This window comes from Astatotilapia calliptera, chromosome 11 (assembly GCF_964374335.1).
Source record: "Astatotilapia calliptera chromosome 11, fAstCal68.1, whole genome shotgun sequence".
Classification (NCBI taxonomy): domain Eukaryota; kingdom Metazoa; phylum Chordata; class Actinopteri; order Cichliformes; family Cichlidae; genus Astatotilapia; species Astatotilapia calliptera.
In genome coordinates, this window is record NC_137432.1 from 3,349,428 (window position 1) to 3,374,013 (window position 24,586).

Sequence of the window (24,586 nt, forward strand, 5' to 3'; positions counted from 1 at the left end):
CACAGGGCGAGCGGTGGGGTAGACCCTGAACAGGTCACCAGTCTACCTAACAGGACTGAGCATTTCTGTCTTATGTACTCATACGACTCGCAAAACATCTGTACCGTTAGCTTCAGTATGAAGACAAACTGTGGTCCACTGGTAGAAAATAACTTTGTGTATTTGGTACTTGCATGAAAAATGAAAGCAACATACATTACTTATATCGTATGGATTGTGGAAAGCTTGCTAATAGGCGCTAGCTCAGATTATTTCTAACCCTAGCTAGTGATTACTAAAACTACATCAGCCTTTGGCACTATAACATGGTGAAACTGAGGTAGCTATTTTCATTTGATGTTTCTTTAAATTGATTAAAATATAGAAAGAAAATGCTGTCGTGCTTCAATAATGTAGCAGAACATCTCAGTTTCCCACCGTAGCTGCTAATGCATGTAAAACGTGCCATTTTTGACTTTTTATACATTTTCTGTGGATGTTGGAACAAGAGCTGGACGAATAAGGACTATGAGACGAACTTCTTATCCTTGTAAGAACAAATGATCATCCTAGCATACGAACTAGATCATACCCAGAAGATATTGTTCTAAAGCAGAGAGAAAGACTTTAAAGCCGTTACTCTCTCAAAGCAAATACAGCACATGAATATTCTGTAGTTTCTTTACCAATTCAAAAAAAAAGAAGACATTTTACAAACGCTTGACAGTTGAAATGATGACATTGTTTTTATTCTCATAAAGCAATCAACGTAGCGTATATATGATTTTTTTCTATAAATATAAAGGTTCTCTTCATAGCAAATGCAAAGGAAATTACTTCAAAGCAGTGACTATTGTAGAGCCGTCAACACAATAAAAGGATTATTATGAATCGGAAGCACTGTGTGGAAGAGCGTTTGACAAGAACACACAGTCGTGAAATGTGTGTGTGTGTGTGTGTGTGTGTGTGTGTGTGTGTGTGTGTGAGAGAGCCGAGCTGCACCGACAGCAGCCGCTCTGCATTTCAGCACAAGGCTTCCTTTCTCCTGCGGTGGAAGACATGCAAGCTGCTGGCTGCTCTTCAGTCCCACAGTGCAGCTATGTTCACGGGGATCAGGTTACTCTGCAGATGAACCCGAGCCCCCTTTCAACAGTTTCTGACATGTTCAAGCCCCAGGTACAGAACGTGAAAAAACTCTTCCAAAAATGTATGATATGTGCATTGCAAACAGCCGCTCTCATCGCTGACTGCAGACATTTACAGCACCGCGATTGAGTCTGGACACCTTTAACCTTCTGGACAAACAATCTGTCGGTTCTTTACTTTGTCAAATATAATAAAAATGTTAAAATCTGTATGTAAATCAGAACTGCCACGAGGAATTTTGCAAACAGAAGTAGATTCAAATCTAAATGTACTTTGTAGTACTGGAGACTCATTTTGTTTCCTCATTTAGACACTTTGATAAAGGGGAGAATTATTATTATTTTATTGTGAAACACGACACTGAACCCATGTTTCACTTTATACCGTCCACTAAAAATGATCTCGTACTACTGACGAGTATTCAAGCTTGAACAGTTTCAAAAGCTACTTATGACCTAAAAGATCTAAACGTCTTATTTTTAATTATGTCATCACTTTCATTTCTGTTAACCTGCAGATTCTCTTTGAAACACTAATTCATACCTTTAACTGCATAAAGTTAAAGGATCTCATCTCCAAATTCTCAAAATGGAATTTTCAATTTTGACTTGAATCTTTTGTTCTTGCCTGATAACAAATTCCAGCACAATCACACATTTCTGATGCAAAACCAAACAAACAGGAATCATTTTCGACGTGTTGTGTAACAAACTATAAAGGCTCAAAGGCGTCCAAAGATTAGACACAATACTAAATGTCAGAAAATAGTCAAAGTTAAAAATGTGCTTCAACACACACACACACACACACACACACACACACACACACACACACACACACACACACACACACCTGCAGCAGTATTTCATTTTCTCTTTAAAAACTGCATTTCTCAAAATAGATCTTTATTAAACAGACATTACTGCTGCTTTGAACGTGTGCAGTGAAGGAACACACCAGCATTTCTGCATGTTGTAGATCTACATAGAACTGTTGTAGATTGTTACTGTGCTTCTTTCAGCGCTCGTGCAGCGTGAGGGCCGAGTCTGTGTTCACTTTGGTCAAAGTTGTGTTGCTGTTGCATCAAATTACAAGGGCCAGTCTGCGTCATAGCAACCATGCCAGAAAAACAGAACATAGTGCTGGGCGCTACACTGTTCATAATGTCATGCATGACAGATTTTTTCATTGAGAAAAGTCTGGTCAACTGAACAAATTTGTTACTAATTTGTAATTCAGAATTTCACGCAGACAAACAGCATGCTGGGATACGCTAGCAGGTTAGCATAACAGCGTGGAGGTGCTGTGTGCAGCCTGTACGGTCAGGAGCAGCTGAGGCGGGGCGAGGATGAAGAAAAGAACAAAAAACAGCAAAGATGACCACGAGAGGATCTGCTGTGTTTCCTGGTCTCTTCTCTGTGGGCAGGGCTGCTCCACACACAGTGACATGGATAATGTGCGACTTGAGGTAAGTGCGTTTTTCCTGATGGCTGAATCATTTCCCCCACAAAGTTCGGAGAATAAGTCCAAACAGACTTTCTTAAAGCTCACGACCCACAACATGTTGATTTTGTTACAAACAGGGACGAAAAAATAAAAAAGTGGAAACACATCTCACGTAAAACTTGCTGTTCTGCTTTAAGGACCGACAGGACAACATAGACTGTTTTGTGTGTGTGTTTAGGGTTTTACACTCCTGACAGAAGAGCGAGCTGCTGTAGCCCTACATGAAGACCCGCCGAGACGACCCTGAAACTGAATCTCACTGTCGCGCCGCCCAGCACTACACGCAAAAATACCAAACAGGAATCTGAAGGTCAGAGTGTTCAGAATTACAAAAGCAGATCGTGATCACGGCAGATCATTAAAAAGAAACATGTTTTCAGGAAAACGTGAGAGAAATTCATCTCGCGTTTTGCCTGACAGCATTGTAACATACATGCAAAACCACTTGTGTGTTCCTTTACATTTGCATGACTACCTGCGCTTTATTTAGAAAAGGAATGTAAGGGCCTGAGCTACAGGCCACAACCATCTGCCACAGTGACTCACATTCACAACCTTGCACACCACTTCTTGTTCCCAGGATGCTGACACGTCCCTCCAGAGCCGGGCCACCGCTCGCTCCACTGTACAACAGACACAAACTACAGCTGGTTAATCGGGGGGAGAGGGAGCCACGAGGAAGCACTTGGGTTTCACGAGACTCTGCTTAGAATAGACCTGGGGCTCACAGGCAGTTCACCGATCACACACACACACACACACACACACACACACACACACACACACACACACACACACACAAAGTACTCCTAGAAGGTGTCTGCAGTAAGACAAGTCATGAGACCTCAGGACTGTTGATGATCGGCTGGCTCTTTGTGATGATTAAGTAAAATTCCATCAAGTCCAACGTATGAAAAAAGGTGTTTCAAAAAAATCTTTTTTTAAATCTTTAAATACAAATATATACTTACAAAAATCTCACAAATGCATATGTACATTAAAAAAACAGAGCGAGTGTCTCCTGTGAGTCCAAGAAAATGAATAAAAAGAAGGATTATCATTCAGTTTGTCACAAAGCAGTCTGTGTGAGGTTCGACTACACTGTGGTCTCGCCCTGTTTACTGTTGGCCAGTCTCGTGTAAAACCTCCTCCAGGAGTTAAGGGTCTTTCCGGACCAGATCCAGAAGCCAGAAGTGATGCCAACAATGAGCGTCATGAGATACTTGATCATGAAGACGGTGAAGTCCGGGCTCATGTTGGGGTGGCTGTGGGCCGGACATGGCACGGCGTACGTCTTGCACGTCTGGCTGATCCACGTCCTCTCCCACTGCTCTCTGAAGGCCTGCTCGTAAAAGTAGCAGGCGATGACGATGGTGGCCGGCACGGTGTAGAGCACGCTGAAGATGCCTATCCGCACCATCAGTTTCTCCAGCTTCTCCGTCTTGGTGCCGTCGTGCTTCATGATGGTTCGGATTCGAAACAGGGACACGAATCCGGCCAAAAGGAAGGAGGTGCCGATAAACAGGTATACGAAGAGGGGCGCCAGAACAAAGCCGCGCAGGGCGTCCACGCTGTTGATGCCCACAAAGCAAACCCCACTCAGCACGTCTCCATCCACCTGACCTACTGCCAGGATGGTGATGGTTTTGATGGCAGGAACGGCCCAGGCCGCCAGGTGGAAATACTGAGAGTTGGCCTCGATGGCTTCGTGGCCCCACTTCATTCCTGCTGCCAGGAACCAGGTGAGAGCCAGGATGACCCACCAGATCGAGCTGGCCATGCTGAAGAAGTACAGCATCATGAAGAGGATGGTGCAGCCCTCCTTTTTGGTGCCCTGCACCACAGTCTTTATGTCGTTGTCAAACTTGTCATTGCAAACCACCTTGTCCTCCAGTAAAAATCCAGCAATGTAGGCGATGGAAACCATGGTGTAGCAGCCAGAAAGGAAGACGATGGGTCTCTCTGGGTAGCTGAAGCGCTTCATGTCCACCAGGTAGGTGAGCACCGTGAATAAAGTGGAAGCGCAACACAGCACTGACCATATGCCGATCCATATGCGGGCGAATTTGAGCTCCTCCTCGCTGAAGTACATCATCCCGTGGGATCTCTTCGGCTCGCACGGCGCGGCGCAGTTCTCCTGCCCGAGGAAGCGGTAGTTCAGGTAGGGAGGCACCCTGAGCGAGGCCGGGCATCTGAACTGGCCGTTCCCCGGGTCAGTAGGTGGCCGCTCGGTGGAGTAGGGCCCGGGCTGGGGCTCCGTGTGGTCCGACATGTTCTGGCCGACGCACAGCTCCCCCGCGCCGTGGACCGGAAAGCTATCGCACGCGAGGCTGTCGGGCCACTGGAAGCCGAACTTGTTCATGAGCGCCTCGCAGCCCTGCCGCGCGCGCTCACACAGAGAGCGGCACGGGGGCAGCGCCTTCTCCAGCACCGTGCACACGGGGGCATACATGGAGCACAGGAAGAACTTTAAATCCGGGGAGCACTGCACTTTCACCAACGGGTAGAACTGGTGGACCTCCAGCCCCGCGTCCTCCTGGTTGGTGTGGCCCAGCAGGTTCGGCATGATAGTCTCATTGTAGGCGATGTCCGTGCACAGGGGGATGGAAATGGGCTGACAGAATCCGTGCTCCGGTATAGACAATCCTCGGTCACTGCCGCCGTATTGGCCGTTGACTCGAAAAATCCCCAGGTTCAGGAACAGGATAAAAAACAGAAAAAGCAAAGCCGAGCGGAGAAGTCTGTTGTAAGCCATGTTGAGGAATGCAGACGCTGCCGTACTTTCTGCGTGTTGCTTAACTAACTTGCGTTACCTCAGCAGGCAGCAGGCTACTTCCCTGAACGCTCTTTGTTGGCGTTTCTCGCAGAGGTAAGCGCCGCTTCTCGCCGCGGGATTCTGGCTGTCCGTCCTCCCTCTCGTCGCCGCGCCGAGGTAGCAGCGCAGTGCGTTAGAACATCCACACTCGTGAATCGCAAACTCGGACCTCCTCGGGTGAAATCCAGTCCAAAACCAAGCCCGAACTCTAATCCTCCAGGACAAGGACAGCTCCGCTCTGCAGCGTGCCCGACACAGCGTCAGTCTGCCGTTCAAACCTGTTCTGCGATCCCTCACTCTAATGCCACTGCAGCCAAGCTAACCGCCAGTCATTATTACTTCCGCGATAAACTTTCACAATAAAAGCCTTTAATACAACTGTAGCTTGAGCAGCTTTGTGAGCTTAAAAACTAATACGCAGACTATTTTAATCTGGATGGGAAAAATTTCATTATCTTGACTTTATCCCCCTTTGGTTCTGATTTTGTATTTATTACATTTTATCATTTTTTTGAATATGCAGCCTTCTCTAGAAAGTCATTCAAAATGAAATGGTTAAGTTACGATAATTTAGAGAGCAGATTAAACGCACAGTAAAAGTACCAAATAAAAGGAATATAATACACATAGAGGTTAAAGTACTTTATATTTTAATAGATGCAAAAAAAAAAAGACGTAGCTGAACTCTGGTTTCTACTTTGGCACACATACTTTTGTACTGACGCACTTCCTATCTACATCCGTGTCACCTTCAATAGCTTAATACCTCTCTCTCTCCCTCTCTCTCTCTCTCTGTAGGATCTAAGAGATGGAGGTTAGGGAGGGTCTGCATTTTTCCTCATGTTTGCATAAATTGCAGGGGTTCGTTTTGGAACAGCGCTGCACACATTAAAAGACCGAATCAAGTGTCCTTCTGAGTGTTGGCTCCCTTCCTCTTTACTTTGTTTGCTTGTAGTCTCTCTTTACATGCCTTAGCAGTTTGTGGTCAATGTCTTGCAAAGCACTTGCTCATAGGGGCTCTTAACCTGATCAAGCCTGTCTCTTCCTCTGTATCAGTGGTGGTATAGGTCACAACAAATTGTAGTGTTTTTTGTTTGTTTGTTTTAGAGCCATTACATTATATTGTCTATCCTGTAAAATAGTCAGATGTCTATTCATATTAATGTACAGAATTCACCTGCTTGCTGCTACTACTGCACATTCACCCAGTGTATATACTATATGTGTATATATATATATATATATATATATATATATATATATATATATATATAATGTTCTTCCTCTACACCCCCCCCCCCCCCCCCCAATTTTTGCACATGTCGAGGAGCGTGTCAGACTACATTTCACTGTGTGTTATACTTGTATAACTATGCATGTGACAAATAATAAAGAGCCTTGAACCTTGAACAAACAGCTAACAAAGACATCTAATACAGATGTTTACCTCAGGAGCCCAAAAAAAGAGTAAAACTAGAGACTGAGTGCTGGACTTTGATTCCTCAGGGCAGCTGAACCTCAGAGTGAGCTTGATTGCTGATGTTGTTTAAGAACTACTGGATTAAAACAGAGAAGAAGAAGAAAGTATATTTTCTTCCATGTCCATATTGGGTTTTCAGCTTGTCTGTACTGCCCTCTAATATGAAAAGCATTAATTCATGCATTCATTTTTCTACTCTACTGTTTTCCCTGATGCACCTCATGTATTACACATATATAAATATGTTGTATTTGCTCCTGTAAAACTAAAACACTTCCTTTTTCTGTAGGGTTAATGGAATAAGTTGGACTCTTCTGCCCTGAAATCGAGCGTGCAGCATTGTTGTTCCACATGCAGACAGTTTGTAGTCACAGACATAACTTCTTATACTCAGCATTTACTCAAAGACTTTGATTATTACTGAACAAGAGGGAGGAATTAGCTAAAGGTGGAAAAATACATACGATCCTTAACGCAGACAAAATGAGAGAAAGGTTTCCCATCTGGCACTGCAGGCTGTTAGCAGGAGGAGAGGAGCGAGCACTGTAAAATGCACACTGACATAGGAATGCTAGATTTTCTTGCTTGGGCTGCACTGAGAGTGCGATGAGAGCTTCACGCAGACTTGTGTCACCAGATGTTCTGCTTGTCTTTTATTTTAAAGCTCTATCTGTAGCAGTATCACTAAAGTCTATATCAGAAATGTTGAAAACTATCCAGTGATGATGTAGAAAGTCTAGAGAAATAATATGTCAATATTAATATGTTTTTATACTGTATGTGCTGTAGACTAGAGAGACACAGGCAGTTGCTATTACATGGAAATCTGCAATGAAATGAAATCTATCCTGGGGGATTCATTTATTTAACTTTAACTAAAGCAGCCACCATTGCAATGTAATTAGCTTTGTATCTTAAGTTAGAGTAGTGCTCTAGCACTGCACTCGTGCACAGAGCCAAAGTGGAATACGATCTTCTGGGTTCTGTTCAAACCTCATTCAAAATCCCAGTGACATTTGTAACTACGCTCATAACTACAAATCCAGCTGTGCTATTAAGTCCCAGATTCCCAGTTGTAATTATGAATCAGATGATATTACACACACTGTTTTCAAGATAGAAACTGGTCATTACAGTAATTCTGCAGCATTGACCTGCAAATGCTTAGGGTTTGTGGGAAATGGTGTTTGCTGAGAGCAGCTAAAAAAAGGTCATTAAATATACTCTAATAATTGCGCATGCACAGGCGACTGCTTTATTTTCTCTCTCTGTACAACATATACTTTACAGTACTGGGTGTAATCAGAAGAGGAACACACACGGTCCTCTGTTCCTCCTTTGAAAATCAAAATTCAGAATTTTGGTTATTAACTACATATATGGAATAAGACACGTACTGTTTTAGGAAGGTAATGTTGAGTAATCAGATTTTTATCTATTCAATTCCATTTTATTTTATTCATACAGCACCAAATCACAACAACAGTCACCTCAAGGCGCTTTATACTGTAAGGTAGACCCTACAATAATACATACAGAGAAAAACCCAACAATCATATGACCCTCTATGAGCAGCACTTTGGCGACAGTGGGAAGGAAAAACTCCCTTTTAACAGGAAGAAACCTCCGACAGCACCAGGCTGGGGAGGGGCATAGATAGATCCTAGATTCTAACCTGTGCAGTTGCTTTGTGACTGAAAATGGTTGCCCATTGGCTGGTTGCATACCAGACCTCTGGGGGACAGGTTGGTCAAAGCAACTAGCAAAAAAAACCTTCAGTCCAGCTACTGGACAACCACCAACTTTTCCTAGTCACAAGGAAGTTCTTGTTTTTATCTCTCTAAATGCTTTGCAGACTTTGTTGCTTCGTTGAACTTGATGTGAACTTTATATCTGCTTTGCTGCTGGTTCTTCAGTATTTCTGGGACATTATAATGTTAGCCTAAGTGACTGACTGATTGGTTGATCAGTGTCACTTTTCTGTGTGGCCAAAAGGTCAAAAGACTCTAAAGAGACACGGCACTAGGCTGTGTTTAAGTATGCAGAGACACCACGTGTCAACTTTTCTGTGTGAACGTAAGAACAAATGATATGTGACCCACAGACGCATCTGAAGCATTAATAAATTTTTATTTCAGGTAAAACATTAAACAACATTTACAGAAGGACATTACATCTTCCATAATAACATTACATACAGCTCGTAACAAATAATGCAACAGCTACTCTACTGTATACTATAATATTTCACTGGATGAAGTGACTGACACTTCTGTTTTCCAAACCACTTGTGAAAATGACGTATTTTCAGTGCAGCATACAAAAAGAAAAATCCAAACGTGAAGAGAAGCTTTACAGAAAAAAGTTGCAAACACAGACTCATCGTTGAGCACGGCGAGGATGCACGTTGGCTCCAACCTATATGTTTTTCCTATTCGTACGACTTCTGCCCACACCACAAAGACTGTCAAAAATAGATGCCTTATATTTATACTCATCATATATGTACAGTCATATATGACGTCTCTTTAACAGCATTAAGGGGACACTTGTAACCCTGTATACAAACATAGTGGAAGCGTCACTTTTTCACTCCAGCGACGATGAAAAAGCACTACGTTATCAATCTCTCTTTCTTCTCTGTCACAGTGCTAAATGTGCAATTCCGACTAGTCGTTCCTTCACTGGGCTCTACGTGAAAGATATGAAGCACATTCAAGTTAAAACAGAGCTTGAACTCTGCCTGCACAGGACTCAAAAATATACGTTTTTTACAAGACTCCAGGCTCTCGAGCCTAAAAGAAGAGCATTGGGGCGTGGGGGTTGGGCTGAATGAATGAATATGAGCCACACTGAAAGTGTGCACACAAGGAGAAACATAGCAAAAATAATTATTCAGCTGCTAATACTGCCTGCAATCCCTTAAAGCCAAGCGAGGCTGGGCAATCTTAGCACAGCTCGATGGTATTAACCCTCCTCTGTCACGCTGCTTTACTGGCATTACCCACCGCCTTGCCTCCCCTTTTTTCGTGCCGCACAATCACAGCCCGGGGATGACACTGAAAAGCCGCGAGATAACTCAGAGTACAGCACTTCCACGAGTTCTCCCCTATCTGCAATAAAAGTTAAAACCAAGGGACAATATTTACATTTGTGAGGAAGGCTGGTTTGAGCAAAGCAAGGGTATATATATACTTATATTCATATATTAATCATTAAGGGCAAAGCCAGTGCATAACAGAAGAACACAGGCATTCCAAACCAGTGGCCCACAGCCGTACGTACTGTAATAACTGAAGTAGCCAACTGGAAAAGCTTCATGCTAGCTACAGCTGAGCTTTGGTTCACCACATGGTTGGCATAAAGAAGAGGGATTATTAAATTATGTAAGCACTGTATGGAAGAAAGACATGAAAACAGTCTGCAAAATCAGCCGAGAGAGTGCACGTAGGGGTTGCAGGGTTTTCTAGATGCCAGGTCTAGATGGCTGTGAAGAAATAATCTGGCAGGCAAGACATCTCTATTATGTGTGTTTGAGAGGCTGTGGAGTCACATTAGAAGCATCCACGGTTTCCATTCGTCCATGGCTTCAGATTTTTGGCTAATCAACAGTGCAGGGCCAATATTATTGTTTCAGTCGCTTTCAAACGGACTGGTAAAGAGGAAGCCATTGTATCGGTAGCACTTCACATCATCACCACACATCTAAGCTGAAATATTCAGATATTTGCACACAAAACAACAAAAGAAAGACAAAAACCCAGTAGAAGATCTTTGCAGATGACAGCATACAGCTCACCTTCATCGCTGTGTCATAAAATGTTCCAAAGCACGGGCACACAGTTTGGGAATGTCTCTGCTTGAGAGCACATGTTGGTGTTATAGGGACTGATCAGAGTTAATCACCACCTCCTACTATGTGTATCTACTCCACACACACACACACACACACACACACTACAAATCAGTCATTCAAATTTTTCAGAGAAAAGAAATTCCAGATCTGTAACGTAGAAGCTTAAAAATAACTCGGTGACTCAGATCGTCTGTGTCCGAGAGGATATTGCAGATTCTTTGTTAGTAACAGTAAAAGTGAAAAGGAGGATTGTCGAGGGCAGGATCAGATAACAGGCCACGCTGCCTGTGCCTTTTCTACATTAGCTCATATACATGGATGGAAGCACCAGTGCTTTGCTATTGCCCATGTTTAATACACTCACACACACTAGCACACACATGCATTTCCATTATCCAGCTGTTGTTAAACACAGTATTGCGTCTATGCGCACACCGGTTGGTGCCGTCCCCGTAGAGTTGTGTACACTGTCAAAATCGTCCGCAGAGATCGTTTGGACGAGAGAGACTTTTCAAGGTGCGAAACACAATCAGTTCCATCTGGTTCCATCGTGGAGGTCCACGGAAATATCAAACCGCTAGAATTTTCCTACAAATGGGGCCTTACTTTGGGAGTTTTGGCCTTTACTCTCGAGGATTCTGAGTGAATATTACTCACATACACATTTCAAAGTGCAATTACATACAACAGGTCACCCATAATAACACCAGCTTTTTATTGCAAATACAAGAATCCATGTCTTACTTGGATTCAATTCAAAAGAGAGAAGCCAAACGTCGGCAGTACGAGCTGACGCATACTAAGGCCTTTTCATCTCAGCTGCTCGCTGTTACCTCTGCACATGCTCATTAGTGTCCTTTTTTGAACTCTGATAATATGATACAAATAAAAATAGATTTGTCAGAGCTTCAGCAATAGGCAGGTTTATGTTTAAAAGTGCACAAACCTGGACTGTGTTCAGAGAAACCAGCCAAAGGTAATTCTCATTAATGCTGTTTTCCTCCATTAGTTGGTTTGTCCAGATAAACAGCTGCAAACCAGTGTAGCAGGAGAGACTGCAGTGAGGTCATGGAAACGAATGAGCATCAGCCAAATGTTGGTCCACATCAAATATTAAAGGTTATTTTATGGTCTTTGGTTCAAATTCTGGGTTCGTGACATTTGGCCGAGTGGTTTTTACACCATTGTGTAGTGGTTAACACATTTGCCTCAGCTCTGCAGTTTGAGACTCAGAAGAGCCACAAATTCAGCATCAAGGAGTCACAGCTGGAGTTTTCCTAGTGTCAGGAATAAATGTGTCAGGTAGGGCATCTGATGTCAAATTTGTGTCTATTTGAACAACCTGGGGTCAAGTATGCAGATAAAAGCCTTGGTAGGTCACAGGAACAGTGGACTGGAGCTGAAAAGCTCCCAAAACTCATACGTACTTCAGTCTAAGCACTGGTCCATGATAATCTCCTTCTTCTTTCAACCGTGTCCTTTCATGTAAAAGCAGTTTTACCCTGTTGCAGTACTGTGAGATGAATATTCAGAGAAGTGATGAAAATCCTGGTCAGAACTACCAAAGTAAGCCTGTAACATGAACCCACACAGCATGACGAACATCTGACAAAGAGTCTTATCTACTATTACCTACCAGATTTGAGTGTTAGTATTTACATGGGGTTTGAAGCTGTTAGCTACTTTGTTGTGAGTCCATTAACTAATAAATTAAAGCTTTAAAGCAGGTGCAGTTTAAGCTACAAAAGAACCGAGGACCTCCAATATGGCTGCCAGAGTAGGCTACCTGAAAGCCCTCTGAGATCGTCATTATTATGACGTCATTATTATAGCGTCATTATTATGACGTCATTATTATAGCGTCATTATTATAGCGTCATTATTATAGCGTCATTATTATGACGTCATTATTATAGCGTCATTATTATGACGTCATTATCACGGTTTTCTCCTATAATTCCACAAATGAGAGATAAACAGAAATGAAAAACTTTAGCATTCGTTGTTTTCTTTGAAGTGACTGCATTACTTCTGTTTCAGAGATGCTCGTGTGCATGGATTTAATGGCACGAGCAGTATAGTGGTGATGAGATGAAGCAATATTAAAACTGTCCATTATATAGTTTCTAGATGAGTATATCATACATACAAATATACATTCTTAAATAGGAGGCTAGTTACAAACACAAAACACAATATGTACCAAGAGTGAAGTCCTTTTGTTTATACTTAGACAATGATATATGAATTATTGGAACCTTATAAAAAGTAAACAAAATTTGCAAATGATAGCCTTAAATCTTAGGTACCGATCAGAATGCACACATGCTCTATGCTCGTCCTCTTCCTGATGCACAGCCACACCCGCGCGCACACACACACACATATCGTGAAGGTAATAAATAAAGAGAACTGGGGCTCTTTCGTGTCTCTGGATCCTCAATGTCAGCGTCTCTCTTCGTCTTTTCTTTTCCACAACAGCCACCTGAAAAGAGACAGAGACGACAACGTCTGTTAGCGATGGACTCCAGAGCGCCGACAATGTAAAAGTAACCATATCACATGTTTTATATGCTTTTCAGCAGCTAGTTGCCAAAGTTGTTAGCATAGCAAATATTTTCACAATTTTCTAAGCTCTGAGTGTTTGCCATGGCTGTGTTGGTGTTTTGAAGCTGGTCATGTCAAACAGGAGTGGGCTCCATCTCATATGCTTTTGACTTGTAAACCACGTGGTAAACCTGCTCTAAGGCACGTCATACTCACAAGCCTGCTGGATCAGCAACAAGTTTCTCGAGGTCAGATTTCAAGGTGTTGTTTTCATAAACTTTTATAGAGCACAGGGGAAAGTGTTACCTGAATGACCTGGCTACACAAGCGCAAAGCTCGTTTGGAAACGGGTCTCGATTCGAGTCATTTCTCAAAGTTCGTATCACATTAAAAGACTTCCACAGGTTGATAACTGGATAGCAGCAACAACAGGCCAGATGAAGACAGCTGAGATAAAACCAAAGGCGGAGTGAAGGAGGTGAAGAGGAGGAGGGAGATGACCAAGAGGGAGCAGTGGATGAAGAGGGGGAAAACAAGATAAAAGTGAGGACTTGATGATGTTAAACAAGAGGGAGTAGAGGATTGGGAGGTGGAGACGGTACAGGAGAAAGAGGAGGAGAGGATGAATGTCACAGAGGAACAAGAGGAGGAGTGAGCAGAAAAAGAGGAGGAGGAGTAATGGATGAAGAAGAAGAGGGAAATGTGGATTGATAAATAATGCATTGCTTCTCTCCGGTCCCTTTCCACCCTAACTCTCCTCTTTACTGCCTCATGTTCTCTCTCTGCGTCTCTGGATGTCATTCGCCGGGCCTTTGCTCGGCAGCCCTCAGCGGAAACAGGCCTGTATATGGCAGGAATCTCAAATGCTGATTTTATTTGCTCCTCGTGACGCCAAACACGTATATATGCATCCAAATACAGACTCACGAACATGTATTTCCAAACAAGCCAGCATCACATTACCCTCTTTGTTTAGTTACTGCGGGAGTCCAGAGGCAGTAAACCATTACAGAGGCCATTAAAGCACATCCTCAGGCACTAGTGTTAGAAGGGTTCAAGTAAAATGTGCCAAGACGACATTTCGTCCCAGCATTTCTGCAACAGCCCCGTGATTCAGCCATGCTAAATGATCATTTAGTGTTGTAGTAGCAAAGAGATTACTACTCAGAGTATGTGAGGGTGCAGCAGGGTGGCTCTAAAGCTACGAAACAGCACTGAAGTCAAAACAGAGCTGGATAGACTTTCCTGATTGAAACGCCTACAGTTTATGAACGTTACTCTAACAGCTTCATTGGTGACGTTGCACACTTTCAGCCTCCAGCTGCTACTCTAATGGCTACATTGTGGCAAAGACGGGATCATCCAATCATTTTTAACCAGTATAAGTCACTGAAAGTGAGGCTTACTTTTTGGTAGGTATCATACAAAATATCGTAAAACACCACCTCTGGATTTTTAATCCCTGGTTCTTAGTTTCAGCAGTGAAAACATCTACTAAGCTCACAGGTGGCGTCATTATCATCGGTGCTACGACTGCGTGAAATCATTTCCTCACCGTTCCACTACAAAACCAAGAGTTCAACAACTGAGGACAAGAAACAGAGTCACATATAATAATCGTTCATTCATAATAATACGCACTAACTGCACATAATTCTGGTAGCACAGCAGATAAGTGGAACATGAAGTGTACTAGATGAATTGTAAGTAAATAGCTATGTGAGCACATATATGCACTCAAAACAGCAGAAGTACCTGATTCGACATGCAGCAGTCGTTTTACAGTATAATGTTGTATTCTGCAAATTAGAGACTATTATCAGATCTGTTTTTCAAATTCTGGAGGGCAACTTCAATGACATTTGATACAGCAGAAGTGACGCACAACTACACCCATTTTAGCCAAAGCAATACCAGCCAGCCTCTTCATCATAAACGTTTAGAGCTTTGCAAAGCACGGCTCACACTGCCGGTGAGGGATACTTATAGAACTGTAAAACACAGTCAAAAGTTCCCTGCAAGGCAGTAGAAATATTACATTTTGCATTGTTTTCTTTCGCCCTAACAGATGCAGCGCAGCTGACGGAGGAGCGAGATGCTCACATTGTGTTTCCACCCACACAGTCCCGTGAGAAGGTGTAATCAGCCAAAGTAATTCAAATCACCTGTGTGGGTTTACCGTGCATCCAGCTTAAATCTGTTCCAGGTCTGCACCAGTCTGACACCAGACTTCCAAAATGGGATATTTATCTTTCACATGCAACCTGAACATCACTATGATACGAAACACTGAGTCTGTATTTGTGAAAGCTTTCAGCAGACATCCACAAAGAACTTTTTATAAAGTTCAAATATGTATAAACAGTATTCACAAAGTTTTTTAGGACAAAGCAGCATATACATATATACATATATACATACACATTCAGACATTGCTTCAGCTCTACACGCAAACTGTTCCTCAGTTTTCCTTCACACACTAAGACTAACCTTTCCTTGCAGGATGCACACTGACAGTTCTGAAGTTACAAAAAATATTTCTTTGAATATTTTAAAGAAACATTTTTTCCTCTGAACAAAATTTCTGCTGTTTGGAATTTTATTAGATGTGCAAATTTCATTATTTCAGGACGTAACGAGTGTAAATCAGAATCAGAATCAGAATCAGAATACTTTATTGATCCCTGGGGGAAATTATTTTTTGTTACAGTGCTCCATTTTAAACCAACATTAAGACAAGACAGACAATACACTAACTAAGAATAGTACAATGAGCAAATGAGCAAGATCATTATCGTTGTAAGCAGTGGCGAACTAAACATTTACTGGTCTCTGTCTCTGCAGAAGGGCTGAAGCAGTCTGCCTCAAGGTCAAGGGTGAGGAGATACAGTAACTGTGTGTGTGTGTGTGTGTGTGTGTGTGTGTGTGTGTGTGTGTGTGTGTGTCATGGCTTCTCGCTACACGGTGTATGCCAACAAGAGCGTCATTGTTTTAAAAGGATCTGATGTAGTAAGAACAGATGTAGGCTTTTGCTCTCTCTGGGATCAAAGAGCACCAGAAAGGTGTGTGTGTGTGTGTGTGTGTGTGTGTGTGTGTGTGTGTGTGTGTGTGTGTGTGTGTGTGTGTGTGCGCATCACGGGGTTCCACTTGGGAGGCAGATGGAGCTGGTGGGTGGGTTTTGTCAAGAGGATTTAGCAGGCGTGGCCAGCTGCTGCTGGGTGTCCTTTAATAGAGATAGTCACCCCCACCACCACCCTCGGAAAAAGAGAAATCCCTAAAATGCTCTGTGTTGGGGCAGATGCACAACAATACAACCCAACACGACCATCCAAGAGCAAGAAAATAGAACCAAATTCAGGGTAAAGCAGAATGACAAGGTAGTAATGTGCAATAACCTTGAAAGATTAACAATGGTGCATTCAATACACTGCAGTTGTCCATAGTTGTGCAACTCTGCCACCTCTCTTGCACCAGTGTCAGTGACGCTGTGAGCCAGTTGTGCCTTGTAGCATTACATTACATTACATTAGCATTACAAGCACAAGCTGGGGTATTTTTCATAGGAAGAAAATGAAGATAAGACAGAATATGTGGGCTCCATCTTTCAATTATTGGAAGAATTTTTGCAGCACCTGATGAGAGTTGATGCCAGCTTTGGTTGGACCCGGGTCTACGCATCCAAGACCTGGAAGATTTGCTGAGAGTCGAAGCAGTTAGCAGTAGCATTTTGGAAGTGGAGCCACTGTCTTTCCAGGCCAACACTGTGCTGTCACTTCATTATTTGTCCATCCTTGAAGCAGTAAGTACATGGTAGCTCATCCAACAAGCCTTCATGACAGATGTTCCCACCTGGATTTGGCCCTCTATACACCTGGGCTTTTTCTCTTATCAGGATCTTGGTCCACTGTAACCAAGATCCTGTCATGAATAACAAACATATGTCACCTACTTGTGGGTTGTCCTGGTCCATCAGTACGGTGCTGTCTAAACCCTACCTGTGTGGTAACAAAATCCCTTGTTTCCATGAAATGGAGCGATCGTGGCTCAAGAGTTGGGAGTTCGCCTTATAATCGGAAGGTTGCCGGTTTGAGCCCCGGCTCGGACAGTCTCGGTCGTTGTGTCCTTGGGCAAGACACTTCACCTACCGCCTACTGGTGAGGGGCCGATGGCGCTTCTGTCAGTCTGCCCCACGGCAGCTGTGGCTACAACTGTAGCTGCCTCCACCGGTGTGTGAATGGGTGGATGACTGGGTGTGTAAAGCGCTTTGGGGTCCCTAGGGGGGACTAGTAAAAGCGCTATACAAATACAGGCCATTTACCAAATGTTCTCTGAGTGGGCGCTAACACTAGACAAGCTACATATAAATATCAGTGCACCCCATGCTATTCCATTCAGTAGCTGAATTTTTATAAATTGTGATAATAATTATTTAAATTTTTTTTAAAAAGTCACATTCACACTTGAAAACACTGCGTTCCAACAAATTTGATTTGTAGTACGGCAGTCTTTTTTGTTCTGATCTTTCTGATGAAGCCCGGATTTGTGGAAGACTCACTGTGCAGAACACAAAGTGAACCCTAAGGTCTCTAAATGTGACCTTAGGGTTCAACACAGGGGACACTTGTATATCTAGCTATGTGTATACGTGATATATATTTAGTATATCTGGAAAACCAGTTATGAGTTAGCTTCTGATGATACTGGGAAAGGTTTGGGGGCCTGAAGATGTCCAGAAAACAGATACGTATTATTGCCTACATATTCTGCACACTGAAAGACGTCTGTTCGCAGCGATAACGACGCACATGACCGTGAGAAAATAAAACTCTGGAGTCTTGCTGGTAGAAATGAGCATTGTCGTATCCCATGAGCTAAAATTAAACGCAACTGTAGAAACACGTCACCAAGTTTGGCACAGCAACAGGCCTGACTGCAACTCTGCTGCATAAGCTGGAAAGCCGTGGGTTTTTACCCTCCCTGCTCACTTTTTGCTGCTCCCCTTTCTCTTAATCCAACTCTTTCTATGCCTCCATTTTTCCTCCTTGCCCTCCTGCTCCTGCCATGGTTTATAAATCATTCCCCAAGTTTCCAACCAGCCACTCATCTCATAAACACACAGCTTTCCTCTCTGATTTCTCATCAATGTAAAAGCTGTTAGCATCAGTGAGAAGTCTTTGTGGAAATATTAATAACTCTGTGTTTGGTTATCATTTCACGATGAAGCGAAACAGAAACTAATTCCAGCTTTGGCTACGTCTGTTGCGTGGCTTCACAAATGTTTCTAAAACTAGTTAAATCAGGTTCGCAGGCCCCATTCTGCTCCACCCCCACATCCATCCAAGCCCCCAAAACAAGGGGTCACAACCTCTGACCCCTCTCCCGGCAGAGAGGTCGCTCCGTGTCTGATCTAGTTTAATGAACTGAGTCACACTGCCCTTTAAATGCCATTCAATGAACACCCTGAGCTGGGAGAGTGCTGATGGTTTAATAAGCTGCTTTATGGTGTGTGTGTGTGTGTGTGTGTGTGTGTGTGTGTGCATACATTTGCATGCATGCACAAACGAGTGAGGCTCTGCACTGTGAAGTGTTGGATATGTGAGTGAGTACACGTGTGTGAGATGAAGCTTTGGATTGATTCAAACTTACATAAGATATTTTCCACATTCTTTTTATTCACTCTTTCCTCTTTTCTGGAACTTGACTTAAACGTTGACAGTAATTTTGAGAGGAATGCAGTGTTGTGGCCAGGCCTGCGATGAGCTGCCACATCTACGACAAACTCTCCACTGTCTCACTGACAATTAACAGAAGCAGGGAGGAGGACGAGGTAAACGTTCCACTTAATAGCTGGACACTCAGACGACTGTTTCCACACGTACTGACACACACACACACACACACACACACACACACACACACACACACACACACACACACACACACACACACACACACACACACACACACACACAGGCAGATTTTCCTCAGCTTGTTGGCAGCTTTGACTACCTTCATTAATCAAGACGAAGCTGTTTTCTTAGCAGACACTGTTTAATACAGAGGCTACTGAGATTTATCTAACGAGGTAGGGAGCCCGTTTGCTTTAGTTTATTTAGTAATCCAGTCTGGATTTTCTTGTATTGTGTGAAAATACACAAACACCATGATCCAGATTTGTTTTGACATTTTACTGTAGACCCGACCTGAGCTAAATGGTAACAGTTGCAACATTTTTCTCACGATCGCAACTTCAGCATTTTATTTTCACAACATTTATTAAAGTGGGCCGATTCTGCTTACGTCTAACTACATATTATTATTCATACTTGGACTCTACCAGAGCAGATGTGAATGATTCACAGTTATTTATCTTACACCAGGCACTGATCCGGCCCCACAGCTCACCCAGCTGCTCCTCTTCCTTTAACGCTGCTTCCTACTCTGTCAGTGCCCCTCACAAACACTCGGTTTGTGTCTGTGCTCAGTGCTGTGTGAGGATATCTACTCTTTATGACATCATCCAAGAGTAAAACAGTATTCAGAGCTCCGTGAGCCTGAGATTTTGGCTCAAGTTTAATTTTAGCATCCACCACTGGAACTTTTTATATATTTATGAGAAATTTATAGGAAAAGTTTTTCACTTTTACAACACCACTGAGATTTTTTTAAACGTTATTTTCTAAACGTTTGTGTCCCATGGATGCTTTATCCTACAGGCTGTCATCACAAAGTTTTAGTGCCCCTGTAGACAAAATACAAGAAATCCTCTTCACAAACAACAGAGAGAAAAAGGTAGAAAACTCCTCTTTACTCAGTATATACTCCTATGGCCTTGGTGCTATCTCTGAATGGTTTACTCAGTTGGAACTGAGGGTTTGTGCTTTTGAATGATGTATAATTAGATTCAAACGGGCTACTGCCGTTCAAAATGCAACGGTAACAGTTTGAGTCTGCCTGAGTGTTGAGGGGTTATAACCACAAGTGGCCACAAAGTTCCAAATAATGAAATCATTGTGTCAGCTGTGCCTGGAATCCCTCCCTGCTTGCTACACACTGCACAGCCACTCATTTCTTTTAGTGTCTCAATCCTGAGTGTGTAAATATATCCACAACATAGTACATGAACAAATTACACAACAGAACGCACAAAGACTCCAAACTACACTGCTCTATATGACACCTTATGGTTTCACTTCACTTTTTTCTTTGTAGCCTGTAATTCACTTTATCTATCAGCAGAACACACAGCTGATGCAGATCGTGTCCCAGTACACACTAACTGCTTAAACACATGTCTCAGTATATGTGCTCGTACCCTTTCATGTGCAAAACATGTACATGCATGTATATACCTGGTAGTGTAGTGCATACATTTTGGCAGCATAGCATCTCAAATTTAGCACGGTGAGCTGTCCACAGGAGCTGTTGTGGTAACAAGCTAGCTAACAGCTAGTTGGTTAGCTTACGCGTCATCATTTATTGTGTGGATGCCCTCAAGGGCATCCACACAATAAACCTTAACTACTCCCTCGGTTTTTATCTGATTTTCGCCATTCAAACTTTAAAAAATTCTGCTCTTTCTGGCTATATCTTTTGGTGCTCATAACTTCTATACTTTTTGAGATATTGAATTTTTTTTTGCAATATTTTTTGCCCATTTCTGCCATATCATCAGTGGCCTCACTGATTTTCCTTGCCGGATTGACCTGTGCTTTAGCTCAGTGAGATGAGCATCCGATCTCAAACTGGGAGGCCCGGGTTCAAATCCCGCTTATGGCAACATTTCTTTCAGTCAACAGTTACACTTTCTTAACTCTTTCCAACACAAATTTCAGCTTTTTCACCACTTTTCAGCACAAATCCCAGCTTTTTCAGCTGTTTTCAGCAAAAAACTCTTTTTAGCAGAATTCTGCTCATTCACCTCTTTTCTGCAAAATTTTCAGCCTTTTCACCTCTTATCAGCACAATTCTCTGCAGCTTCTGCTCATTTCACCAGAATTGTCAGTCTCTCCACCTCTTCTTTGTGAGAATGAGTTTGGCGCAGTGAGATGGGTAGCCACCTTAAGACCAGAAAGGCCAGGTTCGAATCCTGCTCAGGGCAACCGCTTTTTCGCAGCAGACATCTTCAGCGTTAAGGCATCCACACAGCATTTTCGCAGGAAATGCAAATTTTTCTAGTTAGATTAGAGATGAGATTAGATGAAACTTTATTTATCCCTCGGGTGGGTTCCTCCGGGAGATTCAGTTTCCAGTAGCACAGCACCGACAGAAGTTGCAGAATGTGAGCAGAAATATACCCTGTTGAAGTATCATTTTCCATTTCCATCCTTCTATACTCAATTTTTGACAGTATACCTGAGTATTTTATGTATCCATACTTAACAATGTGAAGGCAAAGCAAATGTGGAAGAAGACAACTTTAGGCACAGGAATAAAGCTAGCTACTAGCTGGTGTTCCATCTGAAGTGGGAAGCCAGAAATTCCAAATTCCGAGTCGGAAAGTTTCAGCTGGAAGGCCCTCCTCACAATCCAAGATGGGAACAGAGTCCATGAACAGCAGAACTCTATGTCGTGTATTTGTAAATGTCTAAATAACTGAGTTTTGGGGTATGAAAGCATAACCAAGGCCTCCAAATGGAGAAATGCAAACAAATGAGAAAAACTGGTAAAAATTCTCGATTTGATTGAATAAAGTAGGATTTGTGGTGAGACGGTGTGTTGGGGCCTCTCCATACAAGCAAGAGATTCTGCAGAGGCTCTGCCTGGCGACCTGCACTCTGCTGCTTTTAGCTGGGAAAGTTATTTTAGCTTCATGCTCATGGCTTACAGTCCCAAATGCACCGTGTCTGACAACACAGAAACTAACATGGGCTACATGGCAGATTTTGACTTGCTTTTTTAAGGCTGTAGGCAGTATTGTTTTTGGATTACACATGTCGGGATCTGTACAAAAACTCACGGTTAATCACATTTGACCGTTTTTCGTTGCTCCAACCGAAGTGGATGGGGAATAAAAATCAAACTCTGTCTTGTGTGTATTTGGAGTTTAACAAACCGTGGGAGTGCTATGTGTTTCTGTCTGTGCACAGCTACTCAATAATGTGGCTCTGAAATAAAAGAGTTTTAGATCCAGTTGGTAGGAAATGGGAAAATGAACTCTCAGCTCTGCAGCTTGCAGACTTGCCAGCTCCCTCTTTTCTAACACAAACACTTTTCTCTTTGTTTTTCTTGCCTCAGTTGTCTGGGCCAGAGTCACTGAGTATGAGTCTTTAAAGCATGCATAGACACAATCCCAGACACACACACATTCTGTACCAGAGACAGCCTGCACATTCATATGTTTCCTATTACCCCAGGTCCTGGCAGCACACGCTTTTCTGTTCACGTAGTCCAGGATCAGCAGTTAATAACTGGAGTCACAAAAGCCAGCTCATTCTGCACACGACACGTTCTCTACACTTGTCGTGCAAACACTAAACATACAAACTCACTCCTGCTAGTGTTCACATACACGCATTCTCAGGCCACTGAGACTTGGCTTTTCTAGCGCAGGTGCAAGTTATCACGCACACATTCCTGGCTGCTTTGAGGTCTGGATTTTAAAAGGAGCTCATCTGCAATGACGTCAGCATCAGCAGCCCCTTCACTCCACGGACGTTTCAATCATCATACAAGCTTCGCAACATTCTGAAACCGTGTTTGGACCGACCTCCTGAGCAGCCCTGAGGCAAACGGGGCTCGTGTTCTAAAAGAACTCTGTGCTAAGGTTATTTGAAATGTCATTCCAAACATGTTCTCTGCTCCTAGAGGGAGTTTGGAAGACTGCTGACCAGACCTTCTGTAAAGATTTGACTAAAACGATGTGTCTGAATTAAACATTCAGTTTCCATAACTGAACGATCAGTCAAGGATATTGTTTAAAGGTCAAAATGTCCTTACTTTTAGATAGGATCTTCCTCTTCGGTTCTAGCTAATAGAAATATCTTGGTAAAACATTTTGAAAGTAGCAGTAACGTGTATTTCCTGCACAGAATCCTCAATAAAAGTTGAGTGCTTTCCACTGACTTTTACTGCTGGCAAACTGGAACAGTCTCCGAAAACCTTTCCCTTCAATCAGGAGTTGGAGTGACACTATGACCCATTTTAAGCATAGCGAGTTGCGATCTCACTTAAAGTGCAGCTCAGGCTAAATCAACATGTGCTGTGTTCTGTGTGGAGCTGCGATGAAGAATAACGCATACTAAGGGTCAGAGAACGCTCTGAGTAGTAATGCCTTTATTCACCAACTCACAAACACACCCACTCGCTCGGGATCGCCAGGTTCCCGTTCCATAAATCCTTGTTTGGGGGTATGTTTTTCTTGTCTAAGGCTTGGCTCACTTCCCCCTTACTGGGGTTTATGTAAGGTGATGGAAACACTGAGAGGACGCTGGAGGACACAGATAGGAAAAGGAGCGCGTTAGAATGAGACGAGCAAAGCAAAGCAAAGAAGAAAAGGCTGCTAAGGACATTTGTCAAGTGAATCGTTGGCGTGGGAGAGCAATTGAGACAGAGCGGATAAAAGGAGAGGAGCAGAAGATGTTTTAAAGTAGAATCAGTGGTAAAGTTAGGAGGCATGTGGGGCTGCTGCCTGACATTTACTCTAGGGGCTTCCCTGTTAATGCAAGCCTAAATCAGCAACCTAATGCTCAGCCTCAACACAAATATCACCATCACACTCCATTAATCTAGACTTTGCAGGCCATAATCAGAGCCCCTCCATGGGGCTTGGATAGCACTGCTCCACCAATGAAAAGCTCCATAATTTAACACAGCTGTTAAACTCCTTAAACTAAACTTGTTGTCATACATATAAAAAGAAATTCATCATTAAGATGTTTGATAAGTGAGCGCTTAATCACCTCAGTTTTGTCGGTACTTCTATGCTTCCATTCATTTTAAGCTTTCATGACATGGCGAGTCAAGTCAACCATGGCTTCATTTGCACATTTAAGTTATTCTTGCAAAGATTGTAAAGCACGTAAAAGATGGTGAAACCACCAGGTGGTGAGTGAAGCCTCCAGCTGAGCTTTCAGGCTGTCATAATCAAATCTGGAAGCAACGAGCGAGGAGCAGATCTGCCTGAGAAACAAGAGAGAACGTCACTAGGTAGCAACTAGTCAATCCACAAGGTTCACGGTGTCACAACAGCCCCTAATTTACAAAATGATGATTATGTTGTACCAACGAGTGAAGAGAGCGTGCTGAGAAGATGGAA

General features: G+C 42.9%; 2 protein-coding genes across 6 annotated transcripts in view; both read right to left on the reverse strand.

Annotated features, from left to right (window-relative positions):
* Positions 1 to 699: 699 nt before the first annotated feature.
* On the reverse strand, positions 700 to 5,748 carry fzd1 (frizzled class receptor 1). Its single transcript, XM_026185193.2, has one exon. The coding sequence runs from the start codon at positions 5,384 to 5,386 to the stop codon at positions 3,728 to 3,730; it is 1,659 nt and encodes a 552-aa protein (XP_026040978.1). The 5' UTR covers positions 5,387 to 5,748; the 3' UTR covers positions 700 to 3,727.
* A 3,961-nt stretch (positions 5,749 to 9,709) lies between these two features.
* cdk14 (cyclin dependent kinase 14) overlaps positions 9,710 to 24,586 on the reverse strand; it is a 233,986-nt gene continuing 219,109 nt past the window's right edge. For all 5 annotated transcript variants that reach the window (XM_026184457.2, XM_026184458.2, XM_026184459.2 and 2 more), the window contains one exon: positions 9,710 to 13,267. The gene's annotated coding sequence lies outside the window, so the exon portion shown is untranslated. The remainder of the gene's footprint in view (positions 13,268 to 24,586) is intronic.

Coding starts and splice junctions, on each gene's coding strand:
- fzd1 (XM_026185193.2), bottom strand. CDS start 5,386: ATGGCTTACAACAGACTTCTCCGCTCGGCTTTGCTTTTTCTGTTTTTT.